The 26,991-nt window shown below is 39.4% G+C and overlaps 1 protein-coding gene across 4 annotated transcripts in view; it reads right to left on the bottom strand.

The window, feature by feature from the left end:
• Positions 1 to 26,991, bottom strand: part of SNAP25 (synaptosome associated protein 25) — an 85,501-nt gene that overhangs the window by 3,991 nt on the left and 54,519 nt on the right. For 3 of the 4 annotated variants that reach the window (XM_019462521.2, XM_019462520.2, XM_019462522.2), the window contains 6 exons: positions 26,367 to 26,508; positions 24,434 to 24,475; positions 17,176 to 17,224; positions 10,007 to 10,124; positions 6,229 to 6,354; positions 3,316 to 3,460 (listed from right to left, as the gene is read on the bottom strand). In XM_019462521.2, the coding sequence (XP_019318066.1) occupies positions 3,316 to 3,460; positions 6,229 to 6,354; positions 10,007 to 10,124; positions 17,176 to 17,224; positions 24,434 to 24,475; positions 26,367 to 26,438 (552 nt within the window). In that variant the 5' untranslated portion in view covers positions 26,439 to 26,508. Of the gene's footprint in view, positions 1 to 3,315; positions 3,461 to 6,228; positions 6,355 to 10,006; positions 10,125 to 10,294; positions 10,413 to 17,175; positions 17,225 to 24,433; positions 24,476 to 26,366; positions 26,509 to 26,991 lie in introns of all 4 variants that reach the window. The other variant, XM_019462524.2, reaches the window with a different exon arrangement.

Below are 26,991 nucleotides of genomic sequence, written 5' to 3'. Positions count from 1 at the left end.
CAGATGAAAAAATCAGGTCACGAAGCTGGTGAGTGCTGTTGGAACCTGAGGTCTTAGTTTTCAAATGCTGTGTTTCCTCATTGATAGGAGAATTCAAGGAATGCTAAAAGCTTCAGCTTCACTGTATTTCACTGTGTGTGTGGCATCTACTGCTGACAACTTTAGATACTTTCTTCCTTTTTTTCTTTCTTGTTGGTTTTTTTTTAAATTTTTTTTTTTAGCAAGAAAGAGAGAGAATGCACAAGCAGAAAAGAGTGGCAGAGGGAGACAGAGACAGAGAGAAAATCCCAAGCAGGCTCCACACTCAGCACAGAGCCCCATGTGGGGCCTGATCCCATGACCCTGGGATCATGACCTGAGCTGAAATCAAGAGTCACTCAACCAACCCAGCCACCCAGTTGCCCCTACCACCAACACTGACAACTTTAAATCAAAGTTTGAATACCGGGGCACCTGGGTGGCTCAGTTGGTTAAGTGTCTGACTTCGGTTCAGGTCATGATCTCACAGTTTGTGGGTTTAAGCCCCGCGTCAGATTCTTTGGTGACAACTCAGAACCTGGAGCCTGCTTCTCTGCCTCTCTCTCTGTCCCTCCCTCACTCATGCTTTCTCTCTTTCTTTCTCTCTCTCTCTCTCAAAAATAAATAACATTAAAAAAAATTCAAAGTTTGAATACCACTATTTCCTGAGCAACATAAAACAACTAATATAAACTTGCCTCATTTTAGTAGTTTTCCGAAAGAACTGTACCACTTTAACCTTAGAAGATTGTATATATATAAATAACTCAAAGCAGAAAGCAAGGTTTTTAAATAGACAAAGTAATTTCTTGACAGTCCATGGGGATGTATTAAAATTACATTGCTTTGGGTGCACCTGGGTGGTTAAGTGTTCCACTTCAGCTCAGGTCATGATCTCACAGTTTGTGAGTTCGAGCCCCACATTGGGTTCTCTGCTGTTAGTACAGAGCCCACTTTGCCTCATCTGACTCCTTCTCTCTCTGCCCCTCCCCCACTCATGCTCGCTTGCTCTCCCTCAAAAATAAATAAACATAAAAAAAATTACATTGTTTTGGACTTCCCAAACTTCACTATCAATCCAAGTGATGAGAAAGGATCATGATTGATGGGGTAGGGTGAAGGTTGTTGTTGGGGTCATGAGAGAATATGGGAGAAACATCAGAGGATTCTCTTCACTCTTATAGTGTGATTTTAATTTACTCTTAAATATGCAGGAGACCTTCTAAACTGTTACCTGTTATCAGAAGTGAGAATTTACATGAGAAGGTAGAAGTCTATTAATAATTGTGCAGCTCATATAACATGTATCATTTGGGGCAACGCTGGGTTGAAATGGACTCTATCTAATCATGTTTAGATTATGATTTGGGGAGTAAGACCCAGGCTGGTTATTCGAAGGCAACTAGACCCCTCTCTCACTTCTTAAGCAATTCCACACCTAAAAGGATGATACAAACCATAACGGCTATTTCCCATCCACTTGCCTGCCTTCCAATTATACCTCATGGCTGCATATGTCTTTGCCCTTGTAGTAAATTGGGCCCCAAATGAAAGGTTTTCCCTAGAGAAGAGAACTAGAAATGCAAAGTGGCAAAATTAAGATGCCACTTGCCTTTCCAGGAACACTTTTTGTGCTTAAAGTCCAACTCCATCAATAAAGGTTTGACCCCTCTCTCTTAGTAAAAGTTCTCCTTCTGGAACTCTAATTGAGTTAGAGGTACATTATCTCTCTACATCCGTGAGTAAATTGGGTCCATTGACAGAAAATGAGTACTTCTTGTTTTTTCAAATCATTTCCTGATGGAAGGTGGTTCAGCAATTATTTCTTAGTTCATTTTTCTGGGCCATCATGGGCAGGTCAGTCTGTGTTGGCTCCAGTGCTTTTTGAAACTCTCAATATTGTTGTAAAATCTATTGATTTGCACAGCTTTAAAAGCTTTAGCATATCAAAGGCTCTTAGCAAGGATAAGTATGTCATGACTTGTAAAAGTCAGTAAAGCACAAGCTTTTTGCTAACAGCACTGACATTTATATAGCTCAGTATTGATCGGGCAAAATATTATGCAATCAGATATTTTTAATATGGGGCACATAGAGCACAATAAGGCAAAGTATTCCCTTTATGTCTACTTCCTTTTTCAAGTCTTGGGTTCCAAGAAACTCAGTATTTAGCCTTCTGATTCAAAGCATCCTTCTCTGCTCACCAAAGTGGAATGAATTATTTAGAAGAAACTCAGGGCTTCAGGCTCAGAACTTCAACATCCTCCAGGGAATAAACTCATACAATATAAGATTAGCCAACTAGAATTGATTATGGATGCAGGATGGCCACTAAACTTATAATGTATCTATTTCTTCCTGTTGTCATTTTGACATTTTAGGAGATTATAAGCAATATTCAGGACTCTACTGATTGGGGAGGGGGCAGAATACAAGATCATAGAAAGTATGTCAGATTTGTATAGTGTGGGATATCAGCTTTTGGTGCCCCAAATCTTTTTATAAAAGCTACCCAGTGTTTCTTTCTGTTCTTTTCCAATCTCAAGCCCCCAAACCCATTCCTTCCCCTTCTATTCTCTCCACTTTTCCTTATGCCTCTTGTTGACACCAGGGGGTTCAGTCTTAGAGCCACATCTGGTGTCCTTGTGTGAATTCAACTTCACCAGATTATGCTCTCTATTTTGAGATCTGGACATGTGAACTGCTGAACTAGAAAAGGAATGTAGGCCTTTTAGAGCTATCATGAAAGCTTTGGCATTTATAAAATCAAAGCTCATATTCATTTTCTGGTTAAACTAAAGTAAGTACTCTTTCCCATATTTCCTGATTATATTCCTACATCATCTCTTGACAAGCTCCTAACCAACCTTCAAGACTCAATTTGACTTTTATTTGGGAGACTGTCCTATAACTTAACTCTTGCAATCTTCCCTCATCTAACCCTACTTTGAATTTTATGTGTGGCTCTCTTGGCAAATTATATAAATTCATCTGGAGGCTCAATGCTTCCCATAGGCTGTGAGTTTCTTACTAGTGGGGATGATGTCCTTCTCATATTTATGTCCTTTGGTGCCTAGCACAATGCTTGAAATAGGAATATCTGCTAGATTCTACCCTCTTGTTTACTTATATGTTGGTGAATTTGTGTCTTGGAAAATAAGGGGAAACTTCCACCTATTGGTGTGCCTGAACCCACTATCACAGCTTGAGGGTCTTATTATGTCCTTCATCCTTCCTCAGTGGTTATTTCAGAAGAAGTAATGAACAGTGGAAACTTGTTAACTGCCACAAGCTTACCTTCTCCATGATCCTGTCGATCTGGCGATTCTGTGTATCAATCTCATTGCCCATATCCAGGGCCATGTGACGGAGGTTCCCAATGATACCGCTCACCTGCTCCAGATTTTCATCCATTTCATTTTCTCGGGCATCATTTGTTACCCTGGGAGTCAAAATGGCAATTTTTAGAAGGTAGAATGTGAGAAAAATCTCAAATACCAAGGACTCAAAGCTTAGGGAAAATCTGTAGATGCCTAGGTATCAATCCTATCTACCTTCACTCTGTTCAATATAAGAACATTTTAGCGTCTATACATTAGAAAATAATTTTTTTTAATATTTAAGTAATCTCTACACCCAACGTGGGGCTCGAACCCACAACCCCAAGATCAAGAGTCACATGTTCCACTGACTGAGTCAGCCAGGTGCCCCTACAATAGAAAATAATCTTTAAATTTTATTTTTGAACTCTTGAGTTTATAAAGAAGGCATATTAAATAGATTATCTACTTCTCTCATTTCCACCAGCTCATCGCTTCCTCTCTTCATATGTTTATCTCAATTTTCATTTTTTAGGAATAAAGTCATTTTAGTTGGGAGCATTATAAGTCGGAGAATGAAGATGGAACTAGTTAGAAACTGTATTTTCCTTCTGAGATGTCAACCAATGTCTCCAAGAGTTAAATTTAGAGTGAAAGAAAAGGCTTATTGTGTTAAGTCAGAGAATTTCTCTGCTCATGTTCTTCCCCATTTGGGACAAACATCCATGGGAAGGGTAATGATAATTACAGTCTGCCCCTTAATCCAGCTTGCTCCCAAGAACTCCAAAGGGAGCTACTTGTTCAAGATGATTTCTATTTGCTCAGATTTCAATGCAATGGGGGTTTTGGTGGCATTGCAAATGGGTGATTTCAAGGGAAGAAATTGCGATAAAAGATTATTGTCCCATTTTGGGGAGGAAGGAGTTGGCTCTCAAAGTGCCTTACCATCTTGCCATTTTTTCATAGCTCAGCTTGAAAGTTACAAAGGTAGTAGCTCTTTATTGCAAGTGGTAAGTACTCATTCTAGAATGTACTGGCTAATTAACATTTTACCACTGCAGATGGTGATAGCCTAAAAATGTCCAGAGGGGTAAAAAACCCATTCCCCATGCTAACCTCCAGAGTTGACTGTTTCATTAACGTTTTTAAAGCAGACTAGACCAGGGGAAATTAAAGGAGAACTTCCTAGCTTTTTAACATAAAAGTTTATTTTAATGATCATCAACAGCTAAGGCATACTTCTAGTTCTGTGATTCTCAACAAATCACCTGAGCTTTAAAAACCACAGATGCGGGGCGCCTGGGTGGCGCAGTCGGTTAAGCTTCTGACTTCAGCCAGGTCACGATCTCGCGGTCTGTGAGTTCGAGCCCCGCGTCAGGCTCTGGGCTGATGGCTCGGAGCCTGGAGCCTATTTCCAATTCTGTGTGTCTCCCTCTCTCTCTGCCCCTCCCCCGTTCATGCTCTGTCTCTCTCTGTCCCAAAAATAAATAAAAAACGTTGAAAAAAAAATTAAAAAAAAAAAAAAAAAAAAACCACAGATGCCTGGGTCTCACTGCTAGAGATTCTGATTCAGTTGGTGTAGGTTTGGCTCAAGTCCCGATGTTTTAAAAAAAATAGCCTCAGGTACTCTAATGTGCACCCAGGATTGAGAACGCTTGGTCTAGTTTCTCTGGGAGCAAATAGAAGCAAGAATAGAATTGTCAACTATGAGGCTTTATAGACCTTATACCTAAGTGACAGTAAGCTGTCACTTGAATCTGGATTATTGGTTGGTAATATCAGCTACAATGGTCCAGGAACAGATAGATGTGTAACTATCTGTACACCACTCTAGTCAATGGTACCCTAGTCACTGCTGAGCTCCATAGTAGCCTGTAAAAAGGAATCGTTTTTTTTTTTCCCCTTTTCTTTTTCACAACAGGAATATTTGTCATTATTATTTTGTTTCCTAGTCTCCTGAGAGCTGAATTCTGGATAGGCAGATCTGTGTAATTTGAGATTTTTAAATGGGTATTTAAGTTGGCTTTTGTTTCCAGGTCTCAAAGGAAATAAGAAGTCAGGTATGCTTGTTATTCTCTATTTGTACCCCCAGATCCATTGTTTGACTGGTTTTGCTCTCTCTCCAGAGATGCTGGCCTCTCTACAACTACATCACCCAGCTTCTCTTACCCTCCAGCTAGACTTTGGTGGTGACCAGTGAGATACTGGAGGGCAAGAGGAGACAGGAGTGAGGGCACTTATTTCCCTTTCTCGTTTCCTGCTGGTTTTGCAACAGCTGCATTTCTCTACAGTCTCTCACCCACAGTGGTAACTATTGTCAGGTTCTAACAATAGCTCCTGTCCCTTTAGGACTCTTCCCGCTGCTGCTAGTCCACAAGTGATTTACTATTGCTTGTTATTAGCCCTGCCCATGCCTCTATAAACAATCTCTTTAGTAAGTTCTGTTCAATTAAGTTTGTGGAATGAGATAGATGCCCGTTTTCTGCTGCACTGATACTGGATGTGGTCACATGACCTGCTTTGTCTGATGAAACTGGCAAAGCTGACAAGGTTTGTGGTAAGTGCTTGTGCATTGGAGCACAATGCTTGGAATGCTGCCACCACGACATCAGAAACCAGGGCTTTTCTGCTGGAGGGACTACACGGAAGAGAATGGAGGTGCCCTGCCCAGCCAACCAACAGACAACTGAGTGAGACCATCTTGGGTGATCCCGCACCAGTCTGCACGTAATGAGGGAGCCCAAGAGGGGCTCTTGGAAGAACTGTCCAGCCAACATACATATTTATAAGTAACCAGTAAAATGGTTGTTGCTTTAAGAACCACTCAGCTTGGGGTGATTTTTTACTCAATAATAGATAACTGCTATAGGACTGGCTGCACATGGCTCACCTCCGAATGAAGCCACCACTGATGGCCATCTGCTCCCGTTCATCCACCACACGAGCAGGCTGGCTGGCCACCACTCCGTCCTGATTATTACCCCAGGCTTTTTTGTAAGCATCACTTGATTTAAGCCTATGCAAAAGAGAGGGTGAGTGACAAGGCAAGGGGGTGGAGCATCAAGCTCACAACAATGGTTACCTCTTCAAGCGAAGAACCGAACCAAGCAAATGGGTTTTAATTTGAGGCATTAGAGAATACCGATATATCATAATCTGGACCGAAACAGTTGGCCACCACCATGCCTCAGCTACTCAGCATTTCATTTCCAATTGAGCCAATTGCAATTGTCTAGACTGCAACCTTTGCCCCAAAAGTTGTTCTTGTTTTGGTTTCTTTTTGCAGTTTCGTTGGATTTAAGACAAAGATTAAGGTAGCTGGAGGACATTCAGTTCTATTTCAGTGGCATGGTTATATTTTGAGACACAAAACACACAGAAAAACATACTGGCAGACAGACACATAACAAGACTGCCAAGTAGAGTGTGTACATCACACCACAGCAACACACTGTCATCAAGAAAAACACACTTGACTGAGTTTTTACACACCATCATGCAGATTCCCTGTTTTAATTTTCCCCCCAATGCATGTACAGAACTAGCTATTCCAACTCTGCATGAAGGACATAATGGACTGGTGGTTGGCCAAGGGTGGTGGTCTTTGAGTTGCCTCTAGTGTGATTTGAATTAGATAATATATCGGTACTTCCAAACAGTCACTATACATCTAGTTGATGTACAAACCTTTGTCCACAGAGACAAAAAGTAAAAGAGGCATAGTGAAATGAATGCAGGAAAATAGAAGAGAGAACAAGCCATCTAGCACCAGAAAAGGAAATCCCTCTATATCTTCTTCATGCACCAGCTACAGGCATGAGTAGAAAGTGAAGCATTCTCATTTAAGCCAAACTACTCCAGGAGTTGACCATTCTCGAAAAAGGCACTAGCAGGACAGTAATAGCCTTCATGAGGATTTGAAACGCAGGTTCAGTAGCTTCTTTGTCAGGCTGGGGGGTGGGCAGGGTGGGAGTGATTACAAACTCCTACTTCAGGCTATCCTGGGGCGTGACAGGGGAGAGTGGTCTGGAACTGGTGTGGTCTCCATGGGCCATATTTCACTAAGCTGCCTTGGAGATAAACTTAAAATCCAGGCATACCTGTTGTGCCCAATAGAAACATGTGCAGCATATTTTGGTGGGTGTGTTGGATTAAGGCAATCAAAGATGTTTTTAGGTTCTTTGCATAGTAGAAACCATATGCTTTTCCATCCAAAAAACAAGAGAGCTTCCTTTGGTCCCATGTTCACATTTTCCATTATAAGACAACAGAATTTAGCCCTCCCCCCCTTTTTTTTCATGCACTAGAGAATCACAGCCATCTATTAAAACTGGCTCTAATACTAATATTTGCAGATTGAGAACCAAGCAACACTGGAGATAAATTGGAAAATTGTACAAATGGAATTTCAGCAATTCCCACAATCTAGTGTATAACGCCACAGCCCTGAGCTGTCAGAATTTACTGTGCTAAAGAGCCATGGGCCCACTCAGTGGGACAGCATCCAAAAACTAATTTAATAGAGCTCAGAGTCTGGCTTTGTTTTTTTCCAACTCCCCACCCCCTCCCTCCTCCCATTAAAAGAAGTTATATGGACCTTGTGATGTTTTCTGCTATGTAAAATATCTGGTATACCATCTTTGGCCAAGTCAAGGGGGTGGGAAAGTTTGCGTTTCTGAAAGAAGGCGAATCACTGCACCCACAATGCTGCACATAGACTCACATAACTGCCGTACATCTACCATAGTCCTTCGAAACATGCTGAGACAGGGCGAAGCCCTCAGAGAGTCCAGGGCACCACCAGCCACTGCATTGTGACACATGGTTTTTAAAGCATTATTTACACACAATAGGGAACACTTCAGTCAAGCTTTGAAGCTCAGTTAGGGTCTCTTGTGCAATAAGGAATTAGTGCCAACTACTATGTGGAATTCGTAGGGGCCATCGTTTCATCTGAACATTAGAATCCATACCGGGGTTGGGCCTGCCTCCACACTTTCTCCACACAGTTGAAGAATGGGGAAATTGTATCTGTTGGAATTCACCGCAAAACAGGTGGAAATCTCACCTGGGGGGACAAGTGGCCACTGAAAAGGATATACAGGTAAATCTTGACTAACTGGAATGCATAGCAATGAGTCATCTTGGTGAATTAAATGCCTTTCTTAATTAACAGTGGGCCATGGAGGAAAATTTTGTTTCAGGGGTGATCGTTGAATATCTGTTAGATTCTCAAGCCACTTTCCTGCTTTAGAGTTTTAGGGTAGTGAACATGACTGACTTTTTCCTTGGTTATAGTTTCTCCTGATGTGCCTGATGGCCTTTCTTCTGAAGATCAACTCTTATTGTTTGGTTCCCTTAGGTATGGAAGTTATAGGATGTAGACTGAGTGGCAGAATGCAAACTTCCCAGGTTGCCCTTCAAGGAAAACCATTTTAAGTCTCTGATGTGATTTCCACCCCACTTTGCTCAATTGTCTCTTTTTACTAAAAGTGGACGGAAGAAAAAGTATCAATACATTTGAAGGTTCCAGTTAGCTAGATTCCAGTTAATCAGGCTTTACCGTAGATCATTCATTTAAAACAGTTTTAAATTTATTTGTAAATTGAGCCCCTCCCCCTCCTAAATAGGAAGTGGGATATTTTAAAATCAGCCTCAAAGTTTAAAGGATGTGAATGGTCATATAATCAGCTAGAAATAACATCAATTGCTGTTCTAAAAGCTAGGATCAGGAGAGCTTTTAGGAAAAAGGCTTCTGTTCAAAGGGAGATGGGAGGAGTGAGGGAGATTGGGTACGGGTTTAATTTTCCAAATGCATGTTGGACAATCCACTCATGCATTTTTTTTTTCACCGCTAGTCAAATGAGACTATCTTCCAGAACCCTCATTTTCAGGTTCCTTCTGTTGCAAACCTTTATAACCACATGTCACATTTCTGTTACATTCCAAAAAAGCGTTGCAGAACCTGGAGGACAGTTGAATGTTTTGTGACGTCGTGCATGCAAAATCTACACATTTCAACATTTTAGGCAGTGTACAGGTAGATCTTCCAAGAGGAAGAATTTCGGAGGGATGGGTCCAATTTGAGTAAAGCTTGAGCACTTCTTGCTGAAGGGCTCATGGCCTCTGCAGTGGGTGCAGCTATGGCATCTATAGTCTAATCGCTGGACAGATTTGGTAACTGGTGGGGGAATCTCTTTCATACTCTCTATCTTACGGATGCTTGCTTAGGCCAAATTACTGGCCTCTTTTTCTTCCAAAAAATCAAACCATGACATATGTGTTTCTTGACTTCCAAACTCACCCCCCAGTCTTTTCTAACTCTGCAATTTTGGCTTTTGGGGTTGGGGGAAAAGAAAATTCCCTGGGCGCCTCTTTCTTGAGGCTGGTCTCTGGCTCAAGGTACACTTTCTGGAAAATGTTGAAACGTTCATCAATAAAAGTTGCTGACAGTGAAGCTTTCACTGTAGTATGCCTGATTTTTAATGCATCAACAGTAACTCCTACTAATATCATCTATGCTATGAGATGAATACATTGGAGACGGTATTGATCTGTTCTGCATGCCACATGCTCATCCTGCCTCTGTGCTTGGCAGGAATGAGCTTGTCAAGGCTTGGAGATGGGCCTTGGGAAACCAAAGCTTCAGGCAGGCAGGCAGCACCTACTTGTTACAGGGACACACACAAAGCCCGCAGAATTTTCCTAGGTCCGTCAAATTCTTTTCTGCTTCTTTCATGTCCTTATTGATTTGGTCCATCCCTTCCTCAATGCGTTCCAGTTGTTCTGATTAAACACAAGTATTTTATCCCCACAGAATGAAGCAGATGGAAAAGGACAAAGAAAAAAAAGACAAAACTTCAGACATTCACTTTGACATTAAAAAAGAAAAAAATAAAAAGAAAGAAAGAAAGAAAACTGGACGCCACAGATTAGAGCTGGTACCCAGTACCTACTTGTTACAAGGACATATGAAAAGGCCACAGCATTTCCCTAAATCTTTTAAATTTTTCTCGGCCTCCTTCATGTCTTGGTTGATATGGTTCATGCCTTCTTCGACACGATCGAGTTGTTCTGGTTAGGACAAAGGGATGACAGTGTGGAATGAATTTTTTGGGGGTTTCCAACAGAACATGAGAAATGACTATGTGGAACGGAATTTGAAAGAGAAAGATATTACAATGCATGGTCCAAGAGGATGCATTGCTGTAGACTGGTGCTGCTGCCCTACACAGGCATAGGTGGAAGGAAACGAACAGAAATGATGTTCAAAATAGTTTGTAATTCAGACACGATGGGATGGGGTAGGTAGGCCTGTTTGATTCTGAGTGTCCAGGAAAACAGTACAGCATATTCACTTACTCAGACACCAGTGAAACCCGAGAGAAAGAAAAACAGGGTGTTAGTTTATGTTTTAGGCATTCAGATTTCATGCCACTAGAGAAGGTATCTGCTTCAATCTTAACTATCTCTATCTTTTGGCTTTAAGCATCCTCGATCAGGTACAGGTAGAAAACAGAATCAATCTTCTTTGGGGAAAATAATTACAGCGATAATTAGCAATGGATATCGGATCTTTTTTCCCCTAGTAGTGGCTGTCTAGCCAAAGGTAGGCCATGGGCAGTTTTGGGTTTTGAATACTTAATCCATAGACACTGTTAAAAAAAAAAAGTCAACATCAACAGAGTAATAATATGCCAAGTACCAGAACATTTAAATTCCTCTCTCATCCTGACTTACTTGCTATGCAAATTCTGGAAGGCATTTCACTTGATTTCCCAGTCTCTACAATGGGGGGCATGTTAGATCCCAAACCCAGGCAGACAGCAGGGAAAACAAATGCTTGGGGCTCTGGAGGAGGGGTGGCAGGCTGGAACATAGAGTCATCACTCCCAGCAAAGCCGACCCAAGTGTATCTGAGACATAGATCGATAGCCATAAAACCAGCTTGTGCTTCTGGGTTGCCAGGGTTACATTCACTAATCTGATTAATTTTTCAACAGTTGTCACCAAATTGAGTAAATTACATGTTCAGTAAAGGGGTTTTTAAAACAGCTTTTAAGACTGTTAAAGGGAAAGAACAATGCAATGCCTATCTAGTTACAAAACCTAATTACACTTCCATCCTCTTTTCATCTACATTTCCATGTACACATGCTTCTGGGAATAAAAGCTTGATTAGAATAAAACTGATAAATACATTTCCAGTCTAAGGGCATAAATAATCATTTAAAAACAATTTCACATTAAATTGTAAAGTGAAGATTATCATTCCAAAAAATGAAGATTAAGTTCCTTGCTGACCCAAACTGGGGAAACTGCCCATTTGGAAATCAAGAGCCCATTGTGTTCTCTCTTGTGGGACAAAGGATAGAATCCAGCTTATTTGGAATCTGCTACCTGTGCTATGCACCTCAAATGATGGATGAAGGCAAAATTTAGGTGTTTCTCCAGCGTTGGATAGCTGGAAGAAATAACAGTGTTGTGCTGGTGAACTTTTGCTGAGTATGTATAGGTATAGTAATGTCTTTAAGAAAATCTTTAAAAAGACTTTAAAAAAAATTGATGACAACTCTTGACATCCTAGAAGATTCTGTACCTTTCTAAAGACTTTTTCTAGTTCCCATTAAAGAATGTAATAAACTAGTCTGCAGATTAAAAAAAATAGTAACTACTGAATGAGGGGATTGGGAGAGAGAGGCACAGCTCAACATTGTCAAAAGAAGAACCATGTTAAGTACAGACAGAAATCCCAATGGAATAATTGATAATAGCTTTCTGGAGTGCTGGGTTAGGATGGGATTGAAAGACATCTGGACTCAGAGGGAAAGCAAGCTGCATTTCACTAATACCAGCTGAAATACACGCAGATTATGGCATGGGCATACATATTCCGGCATTTGTCCTTCCCAAGGAGTTTCTCTTGAGTTAATATTTTGGCTAAAAATACAACATTTCAGGAGCCCCACCCACCATAGCCCCAGGGATTAGGCAGTAATAAAAATAAAAGGCAATAAAATAAAAATGTGAATTGGTTCACAAGTGTTGTATTTCTGAACCAGGAATTCAAAATAAAATATAAAAACAAACAGGCTGGTCCCAATCGGTATTCCTAAAAGCTGGGTTCTATCATGGGTTGTCAGATTGTTAGGCAAAGGTCATAGCGAAGAGAGGGATGCCAAAGCTCTTACGGAAAAGTTGATTCAGAAAACTATGTTATAGCTACCAATATTGGTTGAATTGATCATTTTACCGAATTGAGTCAAACCTTTAATTAAAAACATGTGGAACCATTTTGTCATAGGTATTCTAACTTTTCATTTTTAGAGTGTACTGTTATGTTTATATTGGGACTTCATACAATTTCAATGGATTTCTGTGAGGAATCTCTCAGCAAATCCTTGAAAGTAATCAATATCCTCATTCCATTCCAGGGTGGACAGTAGCATCCAACTGACTGATGCAATGTACTGTCCATTGTTGATTGTTCCTTACCTCCCTAAGCTTGCTTTTTGGTTGTTTTCTGTCTCTTCCTGGAGACTAGGAAGATAGTAACATTTTGGGTTAGGAGAAGTATTCCAGTAGATGATGCTATATGTTGGGGCAAGAGATAGTACTTTCTTTCGCCATGTTTGGATGACTGGTTACTTGTGATAGATCCACCAATGGCAGGATGCTCAGGGATCTAAGTTTAGAGACCTTTCCTACTAATCTTATTTAAGTAAGGCAACATGAGGCCCTTAGAATCCTCGACCTGGTTTAAAAACACACAGTAGAAGAATAGCAAATGTCAATGCTATTGACCCAGTGTGCAAGCCTTCCTGAGTATATTCAGTTACCAGATGCTGCCTACATGATTTTCATTTTCCTTAGCATTGATGAACATATGGAAATTCATTAAATAAGTTTAAATAGTCACGTGTGGCTAGTGGCTACCATAGTGCAGCTTTAGTCATTCATAACAGATATTGGTGTGTAGACTTTAGCAAGAGGAATGTTTTCTCAAATGCTACTTTGTACCTCCATGAACCTTTTAAGAAAGTCGGCCGTCACTCTGGGAGAGGCCTACTTTGCTTTTACTCTGCCAGGCAGAGGTCAAAGATTTCCCTGTTTAGTTTGAAATTGATCCCATGGGATTGTCTCAAGAGTGGAGTCTTCAGCATTGAAACAAACACATAACCCAGCAAAGGCCAACAAAAGGAATAAGAGATACAGAGGTGAAAGGTTAAATCAGCCCACATTAGTGATGAGGTTGGTTTCATGGGGATTTCACTTGGAAACAAGTTTTCTAGAGAAATAAAAGTCCCAGGAATCAGTGCATTTCCAGGGCCATCTGTCATGCTCAGTGCTCCTTGGTGTCTCCTGATACCTGGGTATAAAACAAGAATCCCATAAAGAATTGCCGAGTGCAAGCCTTTGGCTGGACAACCTGGAATGGTTCTTTAGAAGGATGTCTGTTTCTTGAAACTCCTGTGCAGCTGCAGGGTAGAAGCAATCAACATTTTTGGTGTTGAGGCATAGACAAAATTAGTAGAGCATAACTGGAGAGACATTTTAAAGCAGTTAGTGATCTAAACAATTAAACACAGCATACACAGAATTAAAATGCATTTACCATGGCAGTGAAGATAGTTTTGAAGATATGTTCATCTGTCATTTTAAAAGGTCCTAATCACCTTATAGTATAAATGGAACGTGTGTACCACTAAAGACCAGGCAGAAGCCACTTGCTTTTGGAGGTTTTACAGTTGCATGTTTTTTTTCTCAGTACCAATGTAATTACCATGCATCTGGTAAAACCAAAACTATTCTAGAAAATATGTTTAACCAAAGAATTCAGCATTTACTGTGATGTGGCCACAAATGAAATGTTTGAGCTGAGAACATTAACTATCTTGGGAGGAAATCTGTTATTCTGCTTTCTTTCTCAGAGAATAATATATAGATGTTCCTGGGAATCATTTGTGCTTATGAATAATATATTTTTGTGTGGAGATTTTGGCAAATTTTATTTCTAGATTTTCTTCATCAAAGTGCAATGAAATCTGCAACTCAAGTAAGCATGTTATTCACTTTCTCTCTTTTTAAATTTATTTAATTTTTTAATGTTAAGTAGGCTCTATGCCTAATGTGGGTCTTGAACTCACAACCCCAAGATCAAGAGTCTCACGCTCTACCTACTAAGCCATCCAGGCGCCCCACTTTCTCTTGATTCCACATTTGTATGTATTATTTTCCAAGTCTTCATGTCAATGCATTATAATATTGGGGGGAAAAAAGCATCATCTTGAGCCTTTCTGAAAGTTTCCTTCCAATTATCATGCTCCCTTTTTCACTCCCTTCACATACAAATTACTAACAAAAACAGTTAATAAGATGGAACTCCTAATTATTTGGGTATATATGTATCAATTTAGCTCTGGAAATGAGGTACTGCTCTTCTACATGGGCATCTGCTGTTTAATTTTTTTAAAAAATGATTTGCTATGTCCTGAGTTTCAAAATCTGGCACATTGTTACACAGACCAAGCCAGCAAGTCTCACAATTATAGCAACTTCATTTGGGGAGTTCTGAAGATTGCCACAGCTACTGTAATTCCTTCAAAATACAACTACTTCACTAGACTCCCTTACTTACATACACCTTTTGATAATTCGTATTTCAAAAATTGCAGGGAAGTGTTGGGCTTGATGTTAAATTGCTTTTAAAAGCTTTTTCTTTAAAAAAAAAAAATAAATAAATAAAAAATAAAAGCTTTTTCTTTTGTTTTTTTTTAATTGGTTGGCATCTATTTATTGACAAAGTTCAATACAAATACATAATATAGAAACAAAAGCCTTTATATGACAGTCATGAAGATGTGCCCCTCAGAACTCTCTTCAAGAGGGAATTTGTAGTTAGTTCACATCTCTAGCTGATGCACCTATGGGATCCGCCAAAGCAATTGCATGGAGACCATGCTTCAAGCATCCCTGGGACGCTTCTAGCCTAGAGCTGAGCACAATGGAATCACTAAAGATGAGGTATTCCTGCCCATCATGGGGCTATCATTAGGTTATCTTAGCTACTGGGCTCCCCGTCAGCTTGGCTGACACTTTCTCAGAGCAGTATTGCAGTCTGAGACTCTTCCTCCCCAAACCTCCTCCCCTCCATTCCTCTTACAAGTGTCAGACCTGTGTCAATCTGACTGGCTGTCCCTGTCTACTCCTGCTCCTCGTCTCTTGACTCATCACAGTGTCCATAATAGATCTCAAACACTTCTGATTCTTAGCATTTGCTTCCCAGAGGATCCCAAATGATACCTTCCACTAGTTCCTCCATGTACCAGCCCTAACTCTTCAGAAGTTGGTAAAGATTTATCTCACTTAGTGTAATGATTGCAGGATATTTCTTTATGGCCAGATCATAATTAATTTGGTTGCTCTCCCCACTGATAGACATTTAGGCCGTTTCCAGTTTTACACTATTATAGGTTAGGCATGTATATTTCTCTTCTTATAGCTGTCAATGTATATCTACAGCATATAATTCTAGAAGTAGAATGTTTTGGTCAAAGATGCGTGCACCTCATAATTTAAAGGATCATGACATTACTCTTCAAAAATTTTTATCAGTCTACAGTGCCTATCTGTACATTGAGAATCTCTGTGTTATCAAAACACTCACAGCATTGGTGATTATCAATTTTAAAAATTTGTATCAGTCTGTTCTAAAGAGTGGCATCTCATTATTGTTGTTGGTTCAGGCATGGCTTCATACGTCTATTTATAAATTGACAATTTATTTATATCTTAAATCCATTTTACTTGTAGGTTTTGCCCTTTTCTTTGATGATATGCAGGTCTGTCTGTATTTTACGGAAATGCCTTAAGTCTGCTATCTGTATGGCTGTATGGCAATCCCCCCTCCTTTGAAGTTCATTTATTTCAGAAATTGGCTTGTGGTGTCCCATGTTGTGAATACATTTTACGTTTTTATCTTTGACATTAAAAAATTTTTCTCATGATTCCTAAGAATTTTCTAATGTTTTCAAAAATATAAATAACAAGAAAAAAGTTCTCAAAAATTTGTTTGTTATGATAAGAATTCAGAATAGAATCAGGTAACTAACTTGTGACTAGCATTAAATAAAAATTGACATATGACTAGATGTATTGAGAAAAAAAAATATTACCCTTCTAGCTTCCACTTTAGAGTACAGAGATGATTTTCCTTGATACTCTGATTTTCATTGCTTCTAGCATTTCCATAATAATTTAAAAACCAATTTAAATATTTTAAGTGGTTCAATTTCCCATTTTCCAATAATCTCCCTCAGCTTCTATCCTGTTAAAGACAGCTTCTAGTTATTTAAGGAATCCTCATGATGACATGGAAATCAAAACTGCCAGACACTGAATTAGGATGGTCAAAAGAAATGGACAATGTGATATACTATTCTCTCATTCTATCTAGGGATTATTACAAGAAACTAAATTTATGGGGAAAACTGGGGATAAGGGGGAATGAGAGAATTCTCAAACTGTCCAAAATACTACCATTAAAAGAAAATACAAACACATGAGTTTTGCCTTCAAAATTCTGTTATTCCAACATATATAACAGGGAGAGTAGTAACATTCAATCAGTCATGAAGGCCTCAATATTCCCATACATTTACCAGTGTTTTCAACAAAGAAAGGGAGAAAAGCAAGACGATGAAAACTCTAGAACCCTCATCTTCCTACATGCGTGTAACACATGTCAAAAGAACCACCTGTGTATGCAAAAATAATTTTTTGAAAATGCACTTTATTCAGATGAGGAATTGTTCTTACTGAAGAAATCTCAACTTACCTCCTTGTTCATCCAACATAACCAAAGTCCTGATACCAGCATCTTTACTCTACATTCCAACAATGGTAGCAAAGTTGAAAAGCAGTTAGAGAGAGAAAAGAGAGAAACAGAAATCAGTAAGGGGACAATTAGCCCAAGAAATGGAAAATGAAGAAGGACCAAAGGAAAGAGAGGGAGGAAATAGGGCAAGAGTATTAAGGGCTGGGGAGGGATCAGAGGAAGGGGTCACCTATGGACTTGCTCTCTCAGTGATTCTTAGGATAGAAGAGGGGATGTAGCTCAGTCTCCATGGAAGTAGGGCTGGGGATGGGGCTTGGCATGGAACTGGAACACACAACTTAGTATTATACTGTGAAATACTTGGAAAACAAAAGTGCCTTATAGTTTCTATAACACCATCCATGGAAAGCAAATCTTCCAAAATCTAGACTAAATCTTCTCTGGCATGATACATCAGGAAGTTTCCCTCAAGTGAATAGGGAAGAGATGACCAACTGGAAAGTAAGAAACTTTGGGGCAAAATTTTTAGGTTGATCAAAACAGATCATTGCTTCACAAAGGTTGAGAAATACAGGCCCAAACAGAACTCACTCTCCCATTTTCTCTCTACAGGGGAAAGTTCTGTGAGATTTAGAAAATGGATGGATGGATGAGAAATAGGGGCTCTTTATTCTGAAATCTAAAATTCTGCACAGTAAGAGAATGAGAAAATAATTCAGCCACAAGCTTTACTGCAGTTATTTTGTGCAGAAGTCTGTAAAAGGCACCCCTCACTTCACTCTTTATGATCTAAACAAATTGAATACCTGAACCATTTGGGGGATGGGAGTAGGAGTTGGTGGGTAGGGAAAAGGAACACAGATATTTGCATGGCTCAACCTTAAAAACCATCATTCCTGGGAATTCAAACTAGTTAAGGAAAGACCTTTGTTTCATAGGGTGATTGTTAATAAGTATAAAGTGGCATTGCTAATAGTTGGGATTAATTGGTTTTTTGAGGAATGCTCATGGTGGCCCCTAGAATAAGCTCAAAAGTAAGACATCTCTCATGGCCCCATTTATTTTCCAGGGATTTATTTTAAACCAAGAACTAAGAAAGAAAGACAAGTTAGTGGAGGTCAACAGAGGTAGTTTATTTACTAATTTATTATTTTTATTATTATTATTTTTTTTTTTTTAATTTTTTTTTTCAACGTTTTTTTATTTTTATTTTTGGGACAGAGAGAGACAGAGCATGAACGGGGGAGGGGCAGAGAGAGAGGGAGAAACAGAATCGGAAACAGGCTCCAGGCTCCGAGCCATCAGCCCAGAGCCTGACGCGGGGCTCGAACTCACGGACCGCGAGATCGTGACCTGGCTGAAGTCGGACGCTTAACCGACTGCGCCACCCAGGCGCCCCTATTATTATTACTTTTAATAGTATTTTAACAGCTCAGTTCCAATAGGACTTCTAAAAAATATAACACTGAAAATGTTTTTTTGTGAATTTTATAAACTCACCATTTCAGAGAATGTGTAGTTAACTCTCCTAGACAGGAAAAGCCAAGTTACTCTTGAACATGTTTTGATAGGCTTTAGTTGTGAGGTTAGGGTGTAGTCTGTAGAGCTTAGGATGACTTCAGGAGTCCTCAATAGCACAGATTCTGGAGCCAGACTCCGCCCTGAGATCCTGGTGATTTCATTTCCTAGCTGTGGGACCTTGGGTACATGCCTTAATTACTCTGTGCCTCATTTTCCTCATTTGTAATATAGTAATAATAGTTAATACCTCATTGAGTTGTCATGGGAATTAAGTGAAATAGTACATCCCACATGCTAGACTGGTGATTGGCCTACAGTTAGCATGACAAAAGTGTATATAAAATAAATACCTTCAGCAAATGTGTCTATAAAAGGATATCTAGGCAAATGAAAAATATCATCATTACCAACTACCATCAGAAGCTTCCCGACCACTACCTCCCAAACCTTCAAGTGCATATGTATCCCCTGCATAGGAAACAGCTTGTTTAAATGTAGATCCTTAGGGTGCCTGGGTGGCTCAGTCGGTTAAGCATCCAACTTCGGCTCAGGTCATGATCTTGCATTCGTGAGTTCAAGCCCTGTGTCAGGCTCTGTGCTGACAGCTCAGAGCCTGGAGCCTGCTTCAGATTCTGTGTCTCCTCCTCTCTCTGCCCCTCCCATGCTCATGCTCTGTCTCTCAATAATAAATAAATGTTAAGAAAAACTTTTTTAATGTAGATCCTTATTCAGTGGGACTGGGATAGAGCCTGAGAGTTTGCATTCTGAATGAGCTCTACCATCTAATGATACTGCTGGTGCCCAGACACATGCTGAACAGCAAGATTCCAGACCCCAAAACACGTTTGTCTACACTAGCTGGTACTTTAACAATTTCTGTGCCCTTTTTCCTGCAAATTTTAGCCTTTGCTTAAGAGAAGAAATTGTAAAAAGCAGATGGCCTTATTCAAGCATATGGATGTGACAAGGTAAGTACTGGTGAGGACAGAATCACCTCAGAGAGCATTTTCTCTTTATAGGACACAACTCAAGGCCATGCATGAAATCCCTGTTCCATTCTACTGAGGACACAGGATGAGAAGCAGCTAGTGACTTCAGTTTGGACAGTCCAGGTCTCATCTGTTCACACTCTCTGTTGTACTTTCTATGGAAGCCTGCAAGTATAACTTCACATTTGTTCAATTTGCTGCTAAATGTTTCAGTGCTGGAATGATTCACAGAACTAATGTGAAGGAGCAAGAGCTTGCTCCCATTTGGGTAAATAGAAGCTGCGAGTACCTAATCAGGGAGTCAGGAACACTGGGCTGCGCTCTTAGTTCAATCAGCAACTAGTCATGAGATTGTGGAAGAGTCACTTGATTTTTAGCATGTTTCCCCATGTTTAAGATAAGGGTAAAGATGCCAAAGAAGACTGGGTGGTTACTGGGTTGGTGTTCATTCACTCATTTGTTTATTCATTCATTCATTCATTCATTCATTCATTCATTCACTGATTATTTATTAAGCCTCCACTCTGTTCCAGGCACTAAGGTAAGGGCCAAGCATATGGCTTCTCAACTGCTTCACAGAGTTAGACACAGTTTGGTTAGGTGGACAGAGTTGGGATCTGCGAGTCGATAATTTCGAATTTTAGACTTATCTTTGTAGTTCTATTGTAAGAGTCACTTGTTCTGTGTCTCAGCTTCCCTAGGTGTCAGACAGGGACAGAAACAGCTCCCTTACTGCCCAGAGTACTTATAAAGATTAAAATGAGCTCAGAAAGTAAAGGCTTCTAAAAGTTCAACTCTATGGGAGGCTGTATTTACAAAAAGCAATTAAGATAAAGGATTTAATTTGTATAGAATCTCAATCAGTTTAGAATGGGCTGCTGTGTTTCTTTTTTCAGATCCTTTTGCTTTTTGCAGAATTCTCAAAGGAAAAAGTAAATATGGTAGGGTTTGCTGGTGGAAGGGGAGTGCTGTGTGTAAGAATTCACAGTCTGGGATCTGGGATTCACTAGACCTGGGTTTTAATTTCATGTGTACCATTTGTAGCTGGGTATCTCAAGCAAGTTACTTAACCACTGTGTACTTCAATTTCCTCCTTGGTAAGATGGAGATCAGAATAGTAGTAAAAGGTGGCTACCTACAAGGGTTAAGTTAGATTATATATGTTTGATGATGATGGCTCTAGGTATAGTACCCTGCACATAGTAGGTTCTCAATAAATTTTAGAACTTACATTTGACTCCACTGTATTCCTGACAGTTTTTATCAAAATAACTGGATTATTCTTTGGGGATACTAGAAATGCAAGGGAGAAGGGCAGGGATGGGGATAATATTTCAGGAAAGGCAGAATATTACTTTTATTCTTAGGGAGTATTGTGTTTTAATAGCTAGGAATGAGAGAAGATGGTTCCATTTTTGTCTTAGCTCTATTCTTGGTTTCTGTTTGAGAGTGCTGGGAAAATTGTCTACCTAAAAACCAGGGAGTTGGAGATGTCAGGAATTTTTTTTCTTTCTTTTTCTTCCTCTATTTTTATTTTCCCTTTCTCACAGATGAACTAAGACAATGTTTCTAGAACATTTTAAAGTCTTTCTTTTCTCATTCTGAGATGCTTTCCCCAAAGCCCAACACATCTGAACTAAAACCAGGACTGTCTAGGCACTATCTTAACTGCTAGAATTCCAAAAGACCCCATATCTACCTACAGGAAAACAACTGCCCTGCCTCAATTTTCCAGTTTTAGTAGAAAGTCTGGCATAACAAAGACATAGCTTTAGAATGCTTATTCCCTTCTCATTACCAGAGTGTCTTGAAAGATAAATTGGGATGAAAAGAAAAGATGCTTAAAACATCCATGCAAAAAACACCACACAGAGCCTCAGTAACTATCACTCCAGGAAAGCTCTGTGTGGTGCTTCTGAATTGGCCTGCCCTAAAGCAGTGGGGCTTTCCTGGGGCTAGTTTTCATAGCTCAAGGCATTCATGTGTAGATTTCATTTCCAGCATTTATTGTCAGCAGAGTTAGCCTTTTCGCCAGGAACCAAATACTGTAGAGACATTCATGACTTTATTACCAGGTTTCCTGCATGATACAAATTTATATCTTCCCTCAGACCTCCAAAGTTAGGAATTCCATACATGTTTGTTGAAGAACAGCCATCAGAAGAGCCAGTTTGCAACTCTAGGCTGGGAACCAAGTGTTATATGATTTCTAATCTTTTTACCTGTATATGGTATCTAGCTTTTCTGAACTTTCCCAATTGACTTATGTCTAACTTTACACTATCCTTGAAATGCCAATAATGGCTTCTACTAAAAAGTAAGATTCTACACCTGCCACTCTGTTACACCCTAAAGTCTATGAGGGATGGCACAAAGTCATATACTGAACTGAAAGTGGGGTTGTCTGCCTTAGGGAGACTTTACAAATTTAGTGACCTTTCCTGTCTTTGAGACTAAATTTCAATAAGAATTCAGCTCAATTCAAATTAGATAGCACTGATGCACTTTGGGATCATGGGGAAGATCCTGGTATTTCAGTGCTCGTATTTGCCAAATGATTTCTGCCCTTGATGAATATTTAATGCTGATTCTCTTTAAAGAAAATTTCTTTTTTGATTGAAAAGCAGACTATCATCTGAATAGCCATTGCCCTAGACATAAGGGGTGTTTGACCATCAATATAAAATAACCCAGGAGGAAGTAAGAGCAATCAGTCTACTCTAATAATGCCTTGCTCGTAATTTCCCGAGGATAGAAAGTCTAATAGCCTCCTCTCATTTATAGAGGTGGGACTAGCTTCTGTCTGTTTCACCCCTGGTGCTATAAGATGCAACTTTATGCTTGATCAAGAAATACCTTAAGAGAAACAAAAATGTATGATTTAAGTATCCTACTTTAATCCGTAGAGCTTTTGAGACTCTCCCTCTGTTAGAATAAATGAGAGCAGACACTTCTTTCTCAAGACTGACTGACACTACTTGCAAGTTAAGAAGAGGCAAAAAAATATTGGTTGACCCAAAGACTCCAATGGGTGAGGGGCCAGTTCAAAGTGATGCATTTTAATGCATTTGCTCCACCATTTTCCCACATTCTAAGCAGTGTTTCAACTTGCATACGTGGGCAAATTGGTAACAGTTCTGGTACTTTAGAAATTTACTTGACACATGCATACACATAAACAAAAATGAAAAACGAACCTGGAGACTATGGTTGAAGGTCATAAAGACATATAACATAATAATGTCAGCTGACATGTGGGTTCGCTTCATTTCAACATGAGAACTCACATGGGAATGTCACAAAAATGTGATTCATTTCTTCTCATGATGGGTTGAGGGACAATAAGCTAACTCTAGAAAGCCTCACCAGCACTCTTAGATTTAGAATATCTGCCTCCTTCTTGGTCCTCAAGTATTTCTGCATGAGTTGTGTTCCCAGGGTAGAGCAAAGACAATATTTCTCTTCCTTTAGAGATGGAAAGCTGCTTCATGTGATGCCGAGGGCTCCTTTGTTGGCCTGCCTTCCTATAGGGGCCAATTTATGCTACATTACAGGCTCAAATTCTCATTTCTCGTGATAACCGATTTCATTACGTGTACCTCTCACCCTTTCCTCAGTGTCCTGGGGCGCCCACGGCACTACCTTCTCCCCACTCCTCCTGTGGCAATTCACATGTAGCCAGTATTTCATTTCTGGGTAAGAAGCTGAAAGTGCAGAAATAAGGGAAGACATTGGCTTCTGCAGTGTGAGAGGCAGCTGAACTTCCTTTTAGCCTTATAAAATTGATCTTTCTTTCCTTTCATGTCATTGCATAAGCAATTTACAGTAGCATGAGGCAAATAGGCTCATTTAATCATTCTCCTTGAGAACACGGAAGATCTCGAAAAATGATAACCACACATGAATTGATAAGCAGTTTCAAAGCATAGCTAAAACAGCATTTCACTGAATAAAAACTATTTGGCTTGTTTTATTCAGTTCAGATAAATATAGCCCATCCCATTCTTTTTCCACTTCATCTCTCCCAATAAACAAGTTCAATTAATCCATTTATCCTTCCTGTTTGACTGCTGCTCTACCAAATTGGAAAGAGCAAGGTTTATTGTAAGTGCCCTTTTGATTCCATTATTGCTATCTGTCCTATTTTACCCATTTAAAAATAGTTTGGGATTCATTAACCATGCCTCGCAAATGGATGTTTAATCCAGAGTCAGGAACATAAAAGAGCTTCTATATGTGCGTTGTGGACTTGAAATTCCTTTTATCAAAGAATTTTCCTATTATTTCATGAATTTTAGTGCCTGACTCTCAATATTACAATTTCTGAAAATGTTGTATCTATTGGGATATATATTTTTAAAAGTCATATATATATGTGGTTAAGTCAAAACAGAATGTCAAGATGAGATGTGACCTAGAGGCATCAAAGTCATTACAAGGGAAGTTTTTATGTAGATAATTCCTTATATTTGCTTAAAGTGATTCAATCTTATATGAAGATTTCTTGGGAGCATTTACTTGGAAATACCATCCATCTCTACTTCCCAGACTATAAAGGTAGCCAGGGCTGGGAGGTAGAGGGGATAGTTTAATGGCTGCCTGACATCTCCCTCATTAACGTGGCTTCCTGGTAGACTTCATTAGCTCTGGAATCAATGGGATCATGGCCTAGGAAAAGGCAGTAGGGTCTAGGAAAAGAATATGCCAGCAAAAGGAATTCATTATCTTGAAATACGGCCACTCCTTACCTCTTCAACCAGTTGCAGCATACGACGGGTGCTTTCCAGTGACTGAGATTTAAAAAAAATGCATAAATATTATCAGTGCAGAATCCAGAGGTCTTGGAAAACCAGAACTATTCTCTTTACTTGAGAAACACAAAGAGTTACTATCACATATTCTTTTAAGTTTATAACTGAAACACATTTTCAATCTCTTTCCTATCAGTCTTTCTACATAATAAGATTCCCTAAAGCAATTACATTAAAGCTGATCTTCTAAAATCAAAACCATATGAAGCTGATCTTGATATCAAAGACAAAGTAATCTGGAAAAGATAATTTTGCATGTGCAGGATGCATGAAAAATTATCTCAAATACTCAGACGACTAATTTGGCCTCCCTGGACCAGGAATATTGAATTTTAAACACAAACATAATTTTTCATGAATTGAGATGAATCTAACATCAAGTTTCTCATAAAGCTCCTAGAAACACAATTGGAAGTTCTTATCAATACAAATTAAGCTGTCGCCTTAGGGTGAAAAAAAATCAAGCATGTTTGAAATAACTAGCCTATAGGAGACAGCTATAATAATTATCTTCATCCTTAGATAAGACAAAGTGAGACGGAAAATCTGAAGTCAGCACTGGTCCCTCGGGCACAGCGTTGTCGCTTTTTTCTCAGTTCTTTTGAAACTAACAACTAGACTCCAGCAACCAGGGTGATTTCTCAAGGCTTTGCTTTTAAGTGACAAACTTATTTTGGACAAGATTCTGCAGAAATGTGAAGAATGTTAACTCTCCTGGAAGAGCTGTCAGGAGGCTGCTTTTTGAAATAAATGGCTGTAAGCAATGGTATGCTAGTAAATGCTAAACAAACAGCTCTCTGGAAAACATATATGAATATGTATATATGTATTTAAATTTACTATTTTTCTGATATAAGGGATGGAGAGCATTAAGTTTACAAATCATTCCATATAGCCAATTGATTCTCCCAGAAAGTTTCTGTTAAGGTTTGCAGAACTCTTGTGTCCAATGCTAAGCGTGCAAAGAACAAGTGTAGCTCTAACAGGAATGTTGGTTGATATTTTCATTTACATTAATGAATAAAAGGAAAGTGAAACAATGAGGACATGTTGGAACTTCACTAGTTTGTCAATGATGCAGGTGACTTCTTTACTGACGAGAACAAAAATTTTTGAATACTGGAAGATTTCCTCCATTTTTTTGTGTTAATTGAAGAATAATGGCTAGAGACAGGCAGACTTTTAAGGTTATTAATATATTTTCTCTACTTTCGTAAGTCTAGACAAACAATAAAACAGTAAGTCAGCCCTGACTTGCAGTGCCTGCAGATTCCTGGGATATAAATACTCTTAATCTGTCTGATTTTTAACTATATCATGGTGTCACTGAAGGTGAACTTGGGAAGATGTACAGTAACGTACCATTACATGGTATTCCTACACTATAGATACAACACAAGTCAAGAACTTTGAAATCATAGATAGAAGTAAAATACAGTAAAATAATTAGGACGTGATGAGTTTTGAGTATTTATTAATTTTGGTTTTAATATAATCTATTTAATTGTCAGTTTATATAATTCAGTTTTAGTACCAGTTTGCAAAATTCTGGAAAATGTAATAGTCACCTCTCAGAATTAGGCCAGCTCTAGCACACTGTAAGCTATAAGATATCTGAAGACATTGTTTTTTTTAGAAGATCTTGACTTCTCTAGATTTCTAGAAATTGGGAGTTTAGGGTAAGTCATTACTTGTATGTAGGTTTATCAAACCATTCCTGTCTGCAGAGGTATCAGGTATATTGAATATCAAAGTCATACCCCACTGTTTTTTAAATTGAAATGTTGGAAGGCCTTTTCCACCTGAACCTGAATAAGTCAAACTACTCAGTTCCCCATCTTTTGTTCCTTTCCTGTGTCCCATCCCTCACCTCATCAGCCAGCTGGTCAGCCCTTCGCTGCATCTCCTCCAGTTCATTGCGCATGTCCGCGTCTTCAGCCATGGTAGTGGTGGTGGGGGGAGGTGGCTGGGTGCTTGGGCTGGGGGGTCAGTGATAGGTTTGGACACAAAACCTGAAAGAAACAGATTTGAACATGTAAGGGTTTATATGAGCGCATGTAGTATGTGGAAATAGGAGAAGATCTCAATAGCCCACACTCTTTCTCCATAACTCAGTCATCTTCTGAAAGGTGGAAGCCATACTCAGACCAGGATCAACAGAATTTTGCTGTTTCAACAAAGGGTGCATTATGAATGTATACTTGCCAACTTTACAATGTAGACAGATATCTACGAAGATATCAGATAACTATGAAGCATTCTTAAGACACAAATCAGGGGTGCCTGGGTGGCTCAGTCGGTTAAGCGTCCGACTTCAACTCAGGTCACGATCTCACGGTCTGTGAGTTCGAGCCCTGCGTTGAGCTCTGGGCTGATGGCTCAGAGCCTGGAGCCTGCTTCCGATTTTGTGTCTCCCTCTCTCTCCGCCCCTCCCCCGTTCATGCTCGATCTCTCTCTGTCTCAAAAATAAATAAACGTTAAAAAAAAATTAAAAA

Source organism: Panthera pardus, unplaced genomic scaffold (assembly GCF_024362965.1).
Source record: "Panthera pardus isolate Hobbes unplaced genomic scaffold, ASM2436296v1 HiC_scaffold_25, whole genome shotgun sequence".
Lineage (NCBI taxonomy): Eukaryota > Metazoa > Chordata > Mammalia > Carnivora > Felidae > Panthera > Panthera pardus.
This window is presented reverse-complemented; position numbering and strand designations above follow the sequence as displayed.